At 47.3% G+C, this 17097-nt stretch overlaps 5 protein-coding genes across 5 annotated transcripts; 3 read left to right on the forward strand and 2 right to left on the reverse strand.

Moving 5' to 3' along the window:
• Positions 1-3604: 3604 nt before the first annotated feature.
• GGS25DRAFT_467368 (cyclin-domain-containing protein) lies at positions 3605-6004 on the forward strand. The gene is made up of 2 exons (XM_049258997.1): positions 3605-5026; positions 5112-6004. The coding sequence occupies exons 1-2, from the start codon at positions 3764-3766 to the stop codon at positions 5286-5288; spliced, it is 1440 nt and encodes a 479-aa protein (XP_049120826.1). The 5' UTR covers positions 3605-3763; the 3' UTR covers positions 5289-6004.
• Positions 6005-6556: 552 nt separating this feature from the next.
• On the reverse strand, positions 6557-7760 carry GGS25DRAFT_516359 (l-allo-threonine aldolase; the record flags this gene model as incomplete). The annotated part of the gene is made up of 2 exons (XM_049263186.1): positions 6557-7559; positions 7675-7760. The coding sequence occupies 2 exons, from the start codon at positions 7758-7760 to the stop codon at positions 6557-6559; spliced, it is 1089 nt and encodes a 362-aa protein (XP_049120827.1).
• A 323-nt stretch (positions 7761-8083) lies between these two features.
• Positions 8084-11154, reverse strand: GGS25DRAFT_467373 (uncharacterized protein). Its single transcript, XM_049258998.1, has one exon. The coding sequence runs from the start codon at positions 10456-10458 to the stop codon at positions 8533-8535; it is 1926 nt and encodes a 641-aa protein (XP_049120828.1). The 5' UTR covers positions 10459-11154; the 3' UTR covers positions 8084-8532.
• Positions 11155-11258: 104 nt separating this feature from the next.
• On the forward strand, positions 11259-13448 carry GGS25DRAFT_467374 (Homocysteine S-methyltransferase). The gene is made up of 2 exons (XM_049258999.1): positions 11259-11782; positions 11953-13448. Exon 2 carries the CDS (start codon positions 11971-11973, stop codon positions 12985-12987), a length of 1017 nt encoding a protein of 338 aa, XP_049120829.1. The 5' UTR covers positions 11259-11782; positions 11953-11970; the 3' UTR covers positions 12988-13448.
• Positions 13449-14589: 1141 nt separating this feature from the next.
• GGS25DRAFT_467388 (uncharacterized protein) lies at positions 14590-16366 on the forward strand. The gene has a single exon (XM_049259000.1). It carries the CDS (start codon positions 15134-15136, stop codon positions 15986-15988), a length of 855 nt encoding a protein of 284 aa, XP_049120830.1. The 5' UTR covers positions 14590-15133; the 3' UTR covers positions 15989-16366.
• Positions 16367-17097: the final 731 nt, after the last annotated feature.

The raw sequence follows: 17097 nt of genomic DNA on the forward strand, positions 1-17097 counted from the left end.
CATATGTACACACTACCCCCAACCAACCATCCAATTAACGAGCCTCCCGTTCCCGCCTTCCATCGTCATCGGTGCTACGCTGACGACGCCTAACGCATATTAGAGTATGATTAGGACTTTACTACGGCCGGTAGACAGGGTATATCAACTTACATTTCTCATTTCTCTTTTACGGGATTGGGGAGAGGGAGGGGGGGCTCTCTTGTTATTAGCCTGAATGTTGAACGCCCAGACGTTCACACTGCTACAGCTTGGTTGGAGTCGAGTGACCAGGATAAAAGATTCGAAAGCTTGACAGTGGGTGCCTATCAATGTCTTACATTAATTCGGTATAAGGGGAAAGTTGGAGTTCCCAATACTACCTACATAATACCTACTAGAGATCTATTACAAAGCTGAATAAAGTCCACCTCGCAGATTGTATTTCTGATCTCATTACTTACATATCTGTAATCTCATACCTAGTACATTTCCGTGGGGGTAAAACTAAGGTAGACAAGAGACATGGCGATGTGTTATGCAATGTATTGCGAATTCTCGAACTCACTCACCGCATGTCAGCCGCTGGAGTGGGGGTAAGGCAAGAAGCCGTCGTTTACGAGGTACTTAGCACGGGGATGGAGTGGGATAGGTTATCAATCTAAGGGAATGAGCAATACGACCCTCGGGCATGAGATTTTTGATGTTGGTTGTGAGTTGGAGTAGAGTAACGATTAAGAGATCAATTAAGTGGTCAAAGAAGTGATCAAATAAATGATCAAGTAAGAGATCCAGTAAGAGATCGGCATACAAAATTTATCTAGAACAGGTCCCTGAATCGCGGACGCCGAGAATAGAGCCCGGGCTAAATACGGCCGCCCGGTCTTTGCCGTAGTCCATAACTACCTAACTAGGTAGATTTCTTCTAGAAGCAATTTTAATAATTGCCATTTAATGTTACTATTCAGCTTATAATAGTGCTAACTCGGGCCAGTACATACCTCCAGGCTGCATGGTAGTAAATAAACAGGAACCTAGCCAAGACAGGTTTCTAATATTGAAAGCATGTGAACCTCTTATACGTCACTCGAAATGGCCGTGTTGGAACAATATTGAACTCGTCCAAGATAGCCTACAGATGTAGGTCAGTTACTCTTGCGTTTGCCTAGACAGGCTTCTATCAGGCACTCTGATAGGCAGACTATGTATGCCTTGAGGATGCCTTGAGGATGCCTTGAGGACGCCTGGGAATATTCTACAATACTACTAGGTACCAACAAGCTTCGGAGTCGCAGAGTCGCGGCAGACTGGCGGTTGTGCACCGCCTCACTCCCTATTCCCTCTTTGGGTAAGATGCCAATCATTACCTGCAGCTCCGGAGCCGGATCTTTAAATCCATTCCAGCTACTCCGAGCATTGCTAGCACGTGCTAGCCTGGATGAATGATCTTGGGTAATGCTTTCTAACGATCTTCAAGCTTATCGCATGCCATCACATCGCCATCAACTACCTATCTCACCTTCAACCCTTTCCCCTCCCCCCCTTTTTTATTCGCTTAGGTTTTTATGTATATTTTATCATTAACCTGTAGCCGCTGTCTCCTTATAAAAATCAGGTTTAAGGCGGCCTTGGGGTTTTTTGATACACCCTAGTTTGTCCCATTTTGTTTAAACCAATTTGAGATTTTATGGCTTAAGCATTGAAGTGTTTTATCTATTTTAATCTCTATTTAATACCTAGGCATATGTAGTTATCTTAATCCAGGTACAAGTACAATTGAAAGGATACAACCGGGGTATGTAGGTAGCGATTAACTACATACATCAATGATACTACATGTAGTGCATATGTACTTGGTATTTCTTAGTATATCGGTTCCCCCCCCCCTCCTCCATTTTCCCCCTCTATTTCAATCTTTTCCCTTTAAATTTCGTACTCTTTTGTTCTTTTGCTAGCAATAAAAGTTAAGCAGTAGCGGCGGCGGCGGCTTTTATGTCATACGTTCCGTAGATTGTTGCAACCCTGGATAACGTTTAATCAATTATTCGGTACTTAGAAGTCTGAGCGCCTATCAAACAAGCAAGAATCCTAGCTAGCGCCGAAACAATTGAGGCTTTGACGTATGCCTGCTCTAGGTGTCGCTACATACTAGTATTGATCTTCGCCGCCGCCACCAGAGTTGCTGCCATCTTGAAACTGGCACAACGGTTCAACCCCCCTTCTAAGTTCTTTCCTCACCAACCGAGTACCTTTAATCATCTATTAGGTACCCCTGCCTTACGTACCTACGTAGGCGCTAACCCACCTACCACAACTACAACTTAGAACTTTGAACTATTACAACTACAACTACAACTACAACTACAACTACAACTACACCAACACCAGCAACATAATCCAACATTCTTCTTTATTCGCAATTTCGCAACACTCTTCCAAATTAACAACCAATAACAACATCATCAGCATCAACGTTTGAGTTTCCAGAACTCTGTCTCCCAAGACAATATAATTGGAACCTTTTGCGACAACAACGACGAGACTTATCAACATAATAATTAACCATTCCACCAGCCTTTGCGCATTCACAGGCGCCAGATTCATTACGCCGACCTTTGGTAATCTTCGCTGATCTACCAAATAAGACCGAAAAAAAAAAGAGACGCGAATCAAATCGCATGTTATCATTCGGTAGCGACGGACAACAATAAAAAGATATATATAATTGCTTACAACGTCATTCTGACTTGCATTGCGAAAGGTAAGCATTATGATTTCATGTCTTCTACTTTCCTATTGCTCTCGGTATCGTCTGCCTATATTGCCACGTTCTGCATCGCTCAGTTCTATCTTTACACGAACGCACCTTGCCATGCCCTGCCTTGCCTGCCATACCTTGCCATACTCTGTCATTCAGAACCTCCTGCCATTCCTTAAACTGATCATCTGTTTGCGACTGCGCTTCATGGCTAGTCCAAACAGCATGTTTGAACATGGTGAAAGTTGTGACATGTGTCTCGCTCGATCACTGATAGGACTGGTTGATGTAAATCCAGTCCTAGCGCCCATACTGCAGCCTTCAAAGATCCTTTCTTTTTTATCTTTCTTTAATTATTTGTCCTCCATCATATTCATCCTTTCGAGCAAACTCCTAGAGCGCAAACAATACACTGTTCCTATTTCCTTTCTTTTCCTTACGTGAGGCAATGCAGTGAGTGAATGAAGGCGCGAGCAATGCCACCACCAAAGGAGCGACAAGTGACATCGATGAATAGTAGCTGTTCTACCATTTAGGCCTTATCAGTCTTGTCGTGGCCGGTTGGGCTATCGAGAATTGTGGCCCGAACTTTTTTTTTTGGATTTATTTTCTGGTTTACCCGTTTTTTCCCCACCACCAAGGCCCAGACTCAACTCAATCGGTCGAGACTTGTCTACTGTGTCTCTTCTGTGTGAACCAAGGCATAGTTGGCCATACTCACTCATATCACTTCACGACTATTGTCAGTGGTGAGACGAGAGCAGCACAGTCGTTTTAGAAATGAGAGACGAGAATACCTAATAATAATCACTTATAATTTTACACACAGTACACTCATATACCTTTCACTAACACAGATTTTCTACCAGCAAAACAAACCTAAGGATCCTTTATAATTCTCTTGTCGGCGATATTCCACCATTCCACAATAATACCTAGTACTCGACTAGTCACCACGGAAGCAACCTAGACCTCATTATCATATTTTTTTACCCTCAGTATTGCTCTTCATAAAAATACTATGCAATGGCTGCTGTAATTGGGGATTTCGTAACGGATCACACCCGACTTCATAACATGATAGCAGCCTCAGGTTTGCCCCACGACCATTCTCACTCGCGACCTCGCGAATCCTCATTTCGTTCCGATTCAAGGAACCGACCGCGTGAGACTACTTCATCTCAAAGAGCGCATTCGCCCAACTATCGCCCTTCCGTACCGAGCGCAACCCCTTCTAAAAGATCCTGGGAATCTGCCGAGACGGAAGCAGATCCTAGACAAATCTCATCCACCGGTGGTGCCTCACGATTTCCCACCCCGCCCGATTCTTCTTCGCCGAACCCCGCTTCTGCCCGCGTAAGAGCACAGAATGCGAAGAGTCCCTCGTCCGAATTTATGGCAATGGAAATCCAGAATACCGCGTCTGCAGTAACAAGTAGTTCTACGCCTACTCCCACCCAGCAGCAACCCTCCCCCGATTCCGATGCACACAGGTCACCTACCCCGCGGGTCCTTGCTGACATTCCCCCGAGCCCGCAACAAGGCCATACTGTCATTGTGCGCGATCTTGCTCACATTCAAAGCCTTGCTCGGGCTGATATAATGAATGGAGGAAATGGCCCAGGAATATTAAACGATGCCCCGCTTCAGGCCATGAAGTATGAAATTAGTCAAATGCCCATTGGCGATATCATCGAGATGGTCGCCGCTCTTCTAACGAAGATCACCACCACCAACGACCTTCAACACGATGCCCTGCATAGAAATGCAACGCATCAGCAAACCGCTGCTACGCACAACAATGAGGGCACTTCCATGAGCCCCCTTAGCAGCTCTGTACTTGCGTTTCATGGCAAAAACATCCCAGCAATCACGATTCTGAGTTATTTGAGCAGGATCCACAAGTACTGTCCCACCACCTATGAGGTGTTTCTCAGTCTTCTGGTCTACTTTGATCGAATGACAGAGCGAGTTAATACTAAGGTCATGGAGGCAGAAGCAACGCGGAAGCAAACACAAGCTCGACCCAGCCAATCTAATGATATCGAAATGCAAGACGGCGGCAGCGACGATAGTGACGCAACCGACTCTGATTTTATTGACGATGCTGATGAAAAAGGAAAGGCTAGAACAACGCGCGAAAGGCGTGTCAAAGCACAACCTTCTTCGCCGCCGGCTACCTACTTTGTTGTTGACAGCTTCAACATACATCGTCTGATAATTGCAGGCATTACTTGTGCGAGCAAATTCTTCTCGGATGTTTTCTATACCAATTCGAGATATGGCAAGGTATGTTGTAGTCAACGCACCCCCCCCCCCCCCCCCCCCCCACCCCTTTGCAATTAGTCAATGAGCTAATACTCATATCAAATAGGTTGGCGGCCTTCCGTTAGCAGAGCTCAACCATCTTGAGTTACAATTTCTACTTTTGAACGATTTCCGGCTCGCCGTGCCCGTCGAGGACTTGGAAGCATATGCCACAATGCTAGTCGAATTTTACGCACGAGAAGTAGTCGCTCAACGTTCCCGACCAATGGCTGGGACTGAGTGAGGCCACAAACCAGAGTTTTCAGGACGACGATATGAAGAGACGTACTTGACGCCTTGAAATACATATCCAGTCAGATTAGGTCCATGTGTATGACACGTGATTACCCGCGGTCAACTGCATATTAGCAACACTACTGCTACTCCCCGTCAGGGACTTGGGAGGAGAAATGCCACATGGTGTAGGATTAAGAACCTACCTGGCCAAGGATGGAAAAGGCCTTGGCTTGAACGACTTGGTGACAATAGGCCAGTGTATCGGATTTATATTTATGAGGGGAGGGTAGCATACCCCGAGATGATGATTCCCGAAGACGAATATGACCTAGTTAGTTGCGCCTTGGTACGGGGATATGAGGAAGGAGAGGTCAAGGAGGGAAGGTTGCAAGGGGGGAAGAAATGAGGCTGGAAGAGCTACTAATGTCATACATATTTGATACCCGGATAGATTTTTTTCTTTTCATGAAATAATTCGGGTTCTGTCTTACCAATACGTGCGGTTCCGTGGTGCGACTTGTTTGATTTTTAGTGTGATAGTTACCTACGTAGATGGCCGAAAGCGGGACAGCGGTTTCTAGGAAGCAACAAGCAGGATGGAAAGGTCATGACTATGAAGGTATATCTATCTGGATAGATTGTCATGAGTTATGCGTATTCTTCTAAGCTAGGTATCAAGCTTTGTATTAATAAAGTGGAAGTGATTTAAAAGTCTTGTCTTGGGATTCAACAGGTTGTCAAGGAAAACTACCATGGCGGGAATTCTTACTTGCGAGAATCACTCTAAACTTCATATAATGAATGAATCCATGCATCCCAATTATAGAAAATAGGAGAAACCATTTTAAACTGAAGAATGATTCTGATTTTAAAAAGAAATAATCAGTTGCCTAGGTAGGGTATCTACATACCAATACTATACGCCAGGAAAGAAAGACTGCTGAGTAGAAGAGTTTACTGAGTGCCCCTGATTCTCATATTCTCAGATTTCTGTGCCTAGGTAGGTACCTAACGAGAGAAACATACCTAAACGATGATTAAATTAGGCCGATTCCTCACAGATCTCAAGACGGAACGAGCATTGAAGGAAGACTCTAGTTGCCTACATACCTAGGTAGGTAAGTACTAGACGATATCTTCTATCTTCCAATCCATAGTCTATTTATGGTTAACCTATCCATGTGCAAACCAACCTGAGCACCTAACCCTCCATCCATAGCATCGTAACCCCTAACACCCTAACCCCCAACATATATACCATACCCACCCCATCCCTCAATCCGCAAGACCCCCCGGCGTCCGGTTGATCAGCAGCATCTCCATGACGCGACACATGCGATCGACCGCGTCCTCGCAAATCTGATAGTGCACCACCACCCTGCCCAGCCCCTTCTCCAGCACCTTGATCCCATACGCCTTGGTCAGCTCCACAAACCTCCCCTTCTGTTCTTGTGTCAGCTTCAGCCACACCATGTTCGTCTCGGTCGGGAACACGAGCTGGCCGCCGTGAAACGCCCAGGTGCGCGAGAGGTACGCCGCGTTCTGCTGCGCGAGCTTCAGCTGGCCGCAGAGAAACGTCTCCTGCACGGCCGCCATGGCGGGCGCGGCCAGGATCCCCGCCGCGCGCACGGCGCCGCCCGAGATGTTCCGGCAGATGCGGGCTTTGGCGACGAACTCGGCGCTGCCGACTAGCACGGCGCCGGCGGGCGCGCCGAGGCCCTTGGACAGGACCAGCGAGACGCTGTCCGCGGCGCTGCAGTACTCGTGGAGCGTGCCGGCCCCCGAGGCGACGGCCTCCCACAGGCGCGCGCCGTCGACGTGCACGTGGATCCGGGGGTCCTGGGCGCGCGCCCAGAAGCACAGCGCGCGGAGGTCCGCGAGCGGCATCACGGTGCCCTGGAGCGTGATCTCGAGGCAGAGCAGCCGAGCCGGCGGCGGGCGCGTGTTGTCGTACGCCTCGGTGGTTTTGTAGTCGCATATATCCTCTAGTACCAGGTGGTGGTTGTTCCGCGGCTTGATGGAGACGATGGTGGTGCCGCACAGCGCGCCGTCGGACTCGGTGGAGATGATGAAGCTGCGGGGGTCGGCGATGACGGAGCAGGGGGGGGAAGGGAGGGCGACGGTCAGCGCGGCTTTGTTGCCCATTGTGCCGGAGGGGCAGAAGAGGGCGGCGTCTTTTCCGGTGAGGGAGGCCATCCAGGACTGGAACTCGTTGGTGGTTTTGTCCTCTTTCAGGACGTCGTCGCCGAGGCTGGCGGATTGGATTGATTCGAGCATACTACGACGTCTGGTTAACAAGTACTAACCTAGGTAGATCATAGGTATATCAGGTTGCTTTGAGGGGACGTCAATGAAGAAGCATGATGAAGAGTTCTGGCTCCAATAACACTCACGAATGGGTTGGGATCGTGCAGGTATCCGATCGAAAATCATACATGTGGGCCTCATGCGGTGGCGGCGGCAGTGGTATTTCTTCCATATTGTGTTAATATTGATGGTTGTCTATATTATCAATGTTGGAATTCCTACAGCCCCGGCCAAGTCTGTTCTCCTCTATAGGTAAGGAGAGGAGTCAATATAAATATGCGAATCAGAACTTCGTAAACATTAAAGGTTGACAGAGCACCTCTTTCTCTGGTATTCCGAAATAGTGCCTACTTCCTTGGATATTGCTTCTGAATAGAGGTTACGACGATGAACAACACCTTCCTGCTTACCTACCTATTCATATAGTTTCAGAAGGTACCTAGATAGACAAGCTCTTTGCCGGGTAGCTTCCTGAAGGAACATTGAATAAGTTCGCCCCTATCTACCCCCTCGCATGCCCTAACGCGCATAGTTCCTGAAGCCTATCAATAACACACCGATACGACCAAGACCTGTATATTCATCTAGTGCGTTGAATACTATGTAGATTAGCTTACTATATACTTGAAGAGAAACTCATTGTGACCAACTATTGGTATTGTTATTAATTAAGCTATTGAAGAGGGAGTCATTAGAAACGTGAAATGTGAGAATACACCACATCTTGAGATGCGTGATTAAAAATGTAATTGGGGAATCAAGACAAAATAAAAGAGTAGTAGAGAAATCTACCAATTGTGTGTTTCCAGCATCGAAGTCAACTCAGCCGCCTATTTCACCAAGGTCGTAGGAAGAACAGATCTCAATACCCAACAGACTCCCGCTCGCAGGAACGCCATGATAATAGAAATTGTAAGGGAAGTCGATATAGTGAGACCAACTCATCAGGCCTTTGTGCCACTCCCGCTTGGTCCGCTTGGTCCACTTGAGTTAGCGGCCGCCGACTGTTTACCAGCCAACTCCTTGATTCGTCGCGGTTCTTCAAGTAAATCCCATGCTCTCTCCCTCTTGCTCTTTCGCCCTGCACCACCTGCTCGTTCCATATCCTCGAGGTCACTGAGGTCGTCGGAGCTAAATGAACTAGCACTTGGGCTACGGTTGAGAACCATGTTGACAGTACCGCCTGCCTTTTTCTTCGCTTTGGCCTGTTCTTCCTTGAGCTTCTGGTCCTCTGGATCATCACATGCTAGTGTGAGAATGTTGAGGCCGGGGAAGTTGCGCTCTAGTAATTTTTGCAGGTCAGGTAAAACCGACTTGTCCGGGCGATAGGTACCGCTATCATTGTCGATGATGAGTTGATAATATTCCGGTCGCGCCGTGCGAGATTCTTTCGGGTGATCGTTCTGGGCATGGCCATCAGATTGAACCGGCTCAATGGATTCAGGATCTTCGGGGGCCTTGTGCTTCTTTGACCTCCGGATGAAAAATTCCCCTGAGCATGCAATATAAACCGATGCATCGCTGTGCATCGTGTGCTTACTGAGTAAGTCTATTCCGAAGCTACCACCATCCGTTTCACAAAATCGCATCATCCCGTCGAGAGAAATAGTGTAGGTGAAGGTACGACTCCCCTCATCGAAGTGTGCCATTTTCAAAAATTGAAGGCTGGCCTCTTCGGAGCACGGCTCGAAAGTACCAAACTGCGTACTTTTGTCGAAGTTATACAAACGACGGTGTTGATGATGGAGAGCCTTGTTCAAAATCTTGCCGCGTAGTCCGCGACCTCTGAACAGGAGACCAATGATAGGCCGGAATTCAACAAACCTATGATACAATCTTTCGCCGACAGGCCCAACCAACTGTATCTCATTTGTTTGAAAATCGTACTTCTGAACCCTCTTTTCTACTTGTTTGCCATCTCCATCTCCATTTCCATTTCCCTGGGAGTCCGATGCAGACGCAGCATCGTTAGATTCATCAATGTTGACCTTGATGCCGGTCATGAGGCCAATCATGGGGCTGAAATGCTTGAAGTAGTAAGTAGGACCAACCGTATACATATGACCATAAGGAGGATCTGATTGTCCTAGTACAACAGCACTCATATACAACCTGGGGGTCATAGATACGTCTTTGGTGAAGGCGCTCGTGCAGGCTTTGAGAATGTACGCGCGCTTACTACCGCTACGCTTCTTAACCTCGAACTCCTTCTCTCGGAACCCCTCCCAGTCCTCACTGAGGCCACCGGCGATAATCGTCGCATTCCCCAGGCGGTCGTCATGGTCGGGCCAATCCTCATCGTACAAGCGACACTTGAGCTTGAATCCAGACGAGGGAACATTAGCAACAATCCAATCCTGTTCCCATTTGGCTTCGAGGGTTCTCCTGAAGGTGCGGGTCCGGTAGACGAGATCAGGATCTTCTCTATGCCGTTTCGGTAATGAAGTAGTTAAAGTAGCTGTAAGGAAAGGATCTGATGATCCCGTGCTGAAGTCGGCGGCAGGCAAGTTTTCGGCTCTATGAAAAGTAAATTTCACCGTATAACCCGGCGGCGCATCAGGAAATGGCGTCGGGTCGAAGCCACCTGGTGGCTTGGCTTTGGTCTTGAGCTTGTCCTTGCGCTCTTTGACCTTATTCTTCAAGGTGCTACGCCGAGGAGTTGGTTCGTCTTGCTTTGGCTCTTCTCGCTTCTCATTGGCGCTATCTATACGGGGATGATCTCCATCTTCAGGGGGTAGGTGGTCATCCGAAACTTGTTGGACATTTTTTTCATTGTTCACCTCATTGACTGCCCCTCCCTGCGACGATTGGTCTTGGCTATGGGGCACCGAATTGGCGGCCCCTTGAGTACCAGCCGGCCCAGAAGACATTGCGGGAGCAACCGGACGCGCAATGATGTCAGTATTGCTCTTTTTCTTTTGTCGGCTCGCCTGATACTATGCCGTAGACCTAGAGTACGAAACGAGGCAAGGCAAAGCAAGCCGGAGGATATAATTCTATGCTTGCGCGATTCGGAATTCCGACGCAGTGGGCGGTGATAGATGCCAAGGCGGTGGTCTGGGTTACCTGGTAGAGGATGGTTGGGTGGCTGGTCGAACGATTGATGGGTGGTTGGTGGGTGGTGGATTATCGGTTCCACCTAAGATACAGACAGTTTCGTGTAGGGCGCAAGACTTTAGTACAGTACATACATGTAGCCTATGAAGTAGGTGGTAAAGGATTGATGAATACGAATAAAGAATGGAAAACAAGCGTTTTACTATGCCGTTCTAACCCTGTCAACAGGCTTGGCAAATAAGATCATAACTGTTGCTGTTTAATATATATGAAAAAGGCGTTTATCGACAAGAAATTAGGAGATGGAATTGGTGATGGACTGATTCAATTAGTGAATTAATGGTTAATAGTTTAATGTTGGATGAAGATGTAAAATTATTTTCGTTGGAAAGAAATAACGCGACGGCGCTGGTCCTTCTCTCTCTTCAATAATTGCTGCAATTGCCGCTTTGCCGGCTGGATTGGGCTTATTTTCAGTCAGACTACCCAGTAAATAGTAGTAGGTACATCAATGCTAGTAGTGGCCATGTACTCTAATACCGATACGCAGCATGTGGCGGTGCTATAAGTCGCTAAGCTTGACGTCATGATAATACTACGCCGTAAGGTTGTGGTTAAGCAAGAGCTTAGCGCACGATGAGGCCAATCAAATACATCCATGGATGAATTTTAGTAGACATCGCGCGCTAAGGTTCGGATGTCGTGACATTGTCGTCTTTATCTTTCAATATAAGTGCCTGGTTTTAAAGTACCCGGTACCTAGGTAGGTTGCATCCGACGGTACTGTGGCTTTAATTGATAAGGATCGATGATTAGTTAATCTTAATTTATGTATGCCGACCTTCCGATCTGTCTCTCTACCCGAACCGGATCTTGAACCCGAACATCGTCATATGCACTGAGGCTACCTGGGTTGGTAGGACTCAATCGATCACTTCTGTTAACGGGTAACACTTGGACGTTACCTACGATTAACCTCACTGTGGTTTTGATTTAAACGCAAATTAGCGCATCTTGTTGATCATCGCTCATCAGCCTTACCAGCCCTATCGGCGCCTATTAGTACAATACCACATCCTGCATACCTAGGTGTCAGATTGTGCGCACATATATACAACGTGTGGCATATACATACGAGTAAGTAACATTACCTTGGAAGTAATATGTAGGTAGTATAGTATTACCTTTCAATGTTGCTGACACCGCCCTGAAATTATACCTCTCCTTTCTCGGCCCATCTCTGCGATCTCGTACAGCCAGCATATAGCTGACCACTCTATTCTTCCAATGCTAATTGTTAACTTCAGGGCGTAACTTAAACCAAAATGAGTAGGCGAGAGCTTACTCCTGTCCTTTTCCTTGATGGGGGGTTGGGCACATCTCTGGAGGACAACTATGGTGTCAAATTTGGCAAGCATACTCCTTTATGGTCATCACACCTCCTTGTGGATGACCCCGACACTCTTCGCACGTGTCAGAGGGACTTTGGGAACGTCCCCGTTGATATCTTGTCTACGGCGACATATCAAGTATCTGCAGAGGGCTTTGCGCGAACCAAGACCTCGGACCACCCACATGGCATCAGTCGCTCTGAAATCCTGCCATTTCTCAACCTTGCTATTTCTATTGCCGAGGAGGTCAAGGCCCCTGAAGCTCGCGTTGCCTTAAGCCTCGGGTCGTATGGATCCTGCATGGTTCCAAGTCAAGAGTATAGCGGTAAATACGACGGCGAACATGACTCGATAGAACAACTTTGTGACTGGCACCGGGATCGCATTGGCCTATTCAATCAGATCGACCGTCTTGAATCTCGCGTCGGCTTCGTTGCGTTCGAAACTGTTCCAAAATTGATTGAAATCAAAGCCATTCGGAAGCTTTTCACCCATGCTCCATCATCTAGCTCAAATGCACGCCCCATTCTCCACGGGAGTCTTCCATTTTGGATCTCTTGCGTGTTTCCCAACGATGATTATACTCTTCCTGATGGCAGCGATATCGATCAAGTGGTCGACGCAATGTTGGATCCAGATGCTTCGGACGTTTTCCCGTGGGGAATCGGTATCAATTGCACAAAAATAAACAAACTGCCTGAACTAGTTCGCATGTATTCAACTGCTGTTTCTAGGTTGGCAAAAGCCGGTCGGCTTACGGCACAGCCCAGTTTGGTTCTTTACCCAGATGGGACGAACGGCGAAGTCTACGATACGACAACAATGACTTGGCATGCGCCGAATAACCAACAGAAATCCATGGTGAGTCTCATTATAAAAGGTATTGTTATTATCTTATCGAACAGGGAGGCTGAATGTGTAGCAGACTTCATGGGAGCATCAACTTGCTGACGTGGTTACGCTCGCTCAAAGCCATAATTGCTGGAGTTCGATTGTGGTTGGTGGGTGCTGTAAAGCAACCCATACCGATATCGCCAAGCTACGCGCCACTTTTTCGTAACATATCATTAAATTTCTTAAAGAGGTTCCACAGCGATCATGTTCCTCACCATTCGGCTGGGTTCCGTTATGCGCAATCAACTACGAAATATTAAAAATAAAGATATCTCGGTGGGCAGAACAGGGCGATAAACAACATTACTGTGTAGTCACGCACAGTATATCGCTACATGCTACATAGCACGAAAATTCTTCAAGCAACCCATGAACTGATGGATACATGGGTGGGTAGGTAAATATTTACCTTTTAGGTACTTAGAGAATCCTTCAAGAGGACAAGACTCCGACAAGACCGTTGTAATGTTACATGGAATAATCACAAGTAACCAAAATTCATAACTCCACCATCCAAGGTACGTAACCAAAGAAACGCAGAGATAGAATAAAAAAAGAGAGAGAAAAAGTGTCCGGCCTGTCAGTTCGTCAGTCTCTCTGTCAGTCCGTCTCTGTCTGATCGACAGTTCTGACTATTTGAAAGTTGAGACAGAGACTAATGAACAATAAACAGCCTTATTATTGTCAATCATTGCTTCTCATTTCTACGTCATGATTTATGAACCTTTCCTTTTCAAAAGTAGTGAACTTTCACTTCCAAGTTTTGGTTGTGTAGATCTGCTACAAAAATGCATTATTCCTCGTGTTTTTTTCTTTCTTATCGAGGTCAAACGGCCAAGTGTCAAGCCTGTACCCGCGGCTCCGCAGTGATAGATTTCTAGCAACGCTTCTACGGCTCCACGGTTGATTGATCAACACCAACTTGCTCCATAAATTGAATCACCGTTTAGTGCAGCTGGTTGCTGCGGTAGTTCACATGTACACACTAAATACTTACATACATATATGTATGTACATGTAATTAACTACATGTAATTACATGTGTTAGTTCATGCTGTATTTGTCGCTTTGAGGCTTCGGGCTTCGGCGTATCTTCTCCACGTCAACCACACACTAATCCAAAAACGTGCCAAATGTGCCTCTGCCTCATATGGCCTTCAAATACGAACGATGACGAGATTCAAGTGACAATGGTGCCTTAACCGAAAGGAGGCTTATGGCTAGTCAGGGGTAAAACAAATAAGATGACTAGTTACATCTTATAGCCTATGTCTGCCGACCTCAAGACTCAACGCGGAGGAATATGCCGGCTCCTAAGCCGCATACAGCACATCACTCGTGCCACCGTGTATTATGGCGTTTTGGTGTTCAGTTCTGAAATCAGACATCAGCAAATAGAGGAATCACCAACTAGAAGAGGCTCTTCAGTCGATCATTCATGTACGACCACGGCCCTTGGTCGATGCTGCGAAACCACATGTCTACCAACCTATGTGCGTTCGTATGTATGGTGTATGTACTATGTATGTTGTATATTGTATGTTGTATGTACATACTATTACGAGTTGACCCGAAAGAATGCCTGTGAGCCAAGTACTTTAGTGCCAATAGTCCAAAATGAGCTTCAGTTGTGATCATAGTAAGTGAAATTAGTGAATGGTTTGTTACTGTGGTTCTGCGAATGATGGAAGGTGGTTTAGACAGACTATTCCACAAATACGGACTGCAATTTTTCTTCTTCCAGATCGAAGGATCTAGTGTGAGCTTGACTTTCCTCATGTGGTTACAATAACCACAGCCCCCTGCCTATTTTGTGCCTGCATACCGACTCCGTGGAGTTCTGTACCCACAATGCAGAGCCCAAAGGTTCCAGTCCAACCGAGATTGATATTGGCCAAGGCCGCCTTACGATCCCTGTACTATCTCAATGTACAGCCATGGCTCAGCGAGTGACCCACGAAGAGAGAATTATAGGCAAACGAACCATGCTGCCGGAAGATAGCTACAACGACCGGCTCTTGCAAAGTCCACCGCCCTCTCCTTTTAAAGGGCTGCTGCCACCCGGTTTGAACGACTTCTACTCCCTTCCACTCACCACACCTGCCAATCGCTTTCCCGTCCGTTTCGAGCATTTCAATCGCTGGATCATTCCAACTTCAGTCATTCGCTTGTCGTGAAGAAATTTAGTCACTAGTTAAGAAAGATGGTTCGTCTATTGAAGTACACTGGCGCCAGCGCCCTACTGGCTGCCACCGCAAATGCCAGCTATCCTGCGCCTGAGGAGTCTACTACCCCTGGATACCCGGTCAGCACCCCGTCTACTCCTACATACCCGGTCATAAGCACCTCCACGGAGTACCCGGCTTCGTCCACCACAGACGACTGCCCTCCGGAGACTGAGAGCGAGACCTACAGCGTCTCTTCGGCGACTTATCCTACCATTAGCATAACCTCGTCGTACTCAGCTTCAACTTCAACTGAGTACCCTACTACATCGAGTAGCGTCATCACCACTCCCGGATACCCAACTTATCCCGTGGAGACTCCCCCCGTCAGCAGCACCTCGCAGACGTCTCCCGTCGAGACTCCTAGCTACCCAGTTGAGACTCCGTCTTACCCCGTTGAGACTCCTCCTGTTAGCAGCATCTCCACGACATCTGCTGTCACTACCACGTCCTACCCGGTTGAGACTCCCTCATACCCGGTTGAGACCCCGTCTTACCCCGTTGAGACTCCCCCGATCAGCAGCATCTCCACGACCTCTGCTGTCACTACCCCGTCTTACCCTGTTGAGACTCCCAGCTACCCGGTAGAGACCCCCAAGTACCCTACCGGCGGCAACTCGACCGTCCCCGGCTACCCCACTGCTCCCCCTCCCTCCACCTCGACTCTGTCGACCATCTACAGCATCACCTCATTCACCACCCCCAGCTACCCCACCCAGCCCCCATCGTCAACCACCCCTCCCGCCATCCCCACCGCTGGCGCCGCCATCGTCGGAACTGGTGCCACGGGTGCCGTTGTCGGTCTCGCCGCTTTCCTGGTGGCTCTTTTCTAAATCAGGAAATAGACAAGTGACGGGTGGATGAACTGGACGGAGGAATGGAGATAGGAGTCTAAAGGAGAGGAGTAGTGGAAGGGAAGGAATGGGTACAGGAACGGAAGCAGGAAGGAAGGAAGGGAAGGGAAAGGGAAGAAAGAACACGATACTAATTGCATTCACGTGGAACATGATTCTTTACACATTGGTAGACTTTTATATCCGTGTTAGGAACTTACGTTCGCCCGGCTGAAGAAGAACTCCTAATGGAGGTTTGCTCGGCTTGGTGGGTACTAGGCAACTCCGACACCAAGCTATTAATTGAATTTTTAATAATGTAGATAATTTATTTTTATTTTATCTTACCTATAATACCTCAGAAGCCTAGCTGTTCCGTCTTTGTGTTGTTGTTTATTTGATGTGATTGTCCTGGAGAAGTTCCAAGCCTGTGAGCAGATGGACTTGAAATTGAGTTGTGAGAGGATCAAAAGAGTTCGAGGATCGAGATGGAATTACATCTACGCTCAACCATCCGTACTTGGAGGCATATAGGTAACTTCCACAGGGATTCAAAGCCATGGCCAGATCGCGAATCCTGTTTGCAAGTGCCGCAGCTGAAGTGCCGTGTGCTAAGCACTTAGTAGGACGGTAATCTTACTTTAGTACCGGTATTTGCTGGCAAGATAATCTCCTAGTGTGAGGTATCCACCCATATTTGACATGTTCTGAAATCGCTATAGCTGGGCAGTGTCGTCATTGGGTATAAAAATAGTGAGGCGGATAAGCCTTGAACTTCAAATAACTAGGTATTGTACAGGCATCGAGTGCCATGATAGATTATATATCTGCCGTGAGTCCAGTTGTTAAGGTTATTATATTGTATGTCTCGATCTCGGAGAATTGTAAGCAGGTTAGAGGGGTAGAATCTGTTTCCAAGGGATAAAGGATCGAGTCAGATCTTATGACATCTCATAATATCCCATTGCAATGAGCACCAGAATATTGTACAGTAAGCGCCCGGATATAAATAATGTATCTATGAAGGCTTTCCGTGTTATGAACTATGGGGTTCTGGCTTGTGGGAGAGATAGGGAGGTGTGTGTGTAGTGAATGCTATCCTATGTCTT

Source organism: Hypoxylon fragiforme, assembly GCF_022984875.1.
Source record: "Hypoxylon fragiforme strain CBS 206.31 chromosome Unknown GGS25scaffold_1, whole genome shotgun sequence".
NCBI classification, from domain to species: domain Eukaryota; kingdom Fungi; phylum Ascomycota; class Sordariomycetes; order Xylariales; family Hypoxylaceae; genus Hypoxylon; species Hypoxylon fragiforme.

Coding starts and splice junctions, on each gene's coding strand:
- GGS25DRAFT_467368 (XM_049258997.1), top strand. CDS start 3,764: ATGGCTGCTGTAATTGGGGATTTCGTAACGGATCACACCCGACTTCAT. Junction 5,027..5,111: donor CCAATTCGAGATATGGCAAG/GTATGTTGTAGT, acceptor CATATCAAATAG/GTTGGCGGCCTTCCGTTAGC.
- GGS25DRAFT_467373 (XM_049258998.1), bottom strand. CDS start 10,458: ATGTCTTCTGGGCCGGCTGGTACTCAAGGGGCCGCCAATTCGGTGCCC.
- GGS25DRAFT_467374 (XM_049258999.1), top strand. CDS start 11,971: ATGAGTAGGCGAGAGCTTACTCCTGTCCTTTTCCTTGATGGGGGGTTG.
- GGS25DRAFT_467388 (XM_049259000.1), top strand. CDS start 15,134: ATGGTTCGTCTATTGAAGTACACTGGCGCCAGCGCCCTACTGGCTGCC.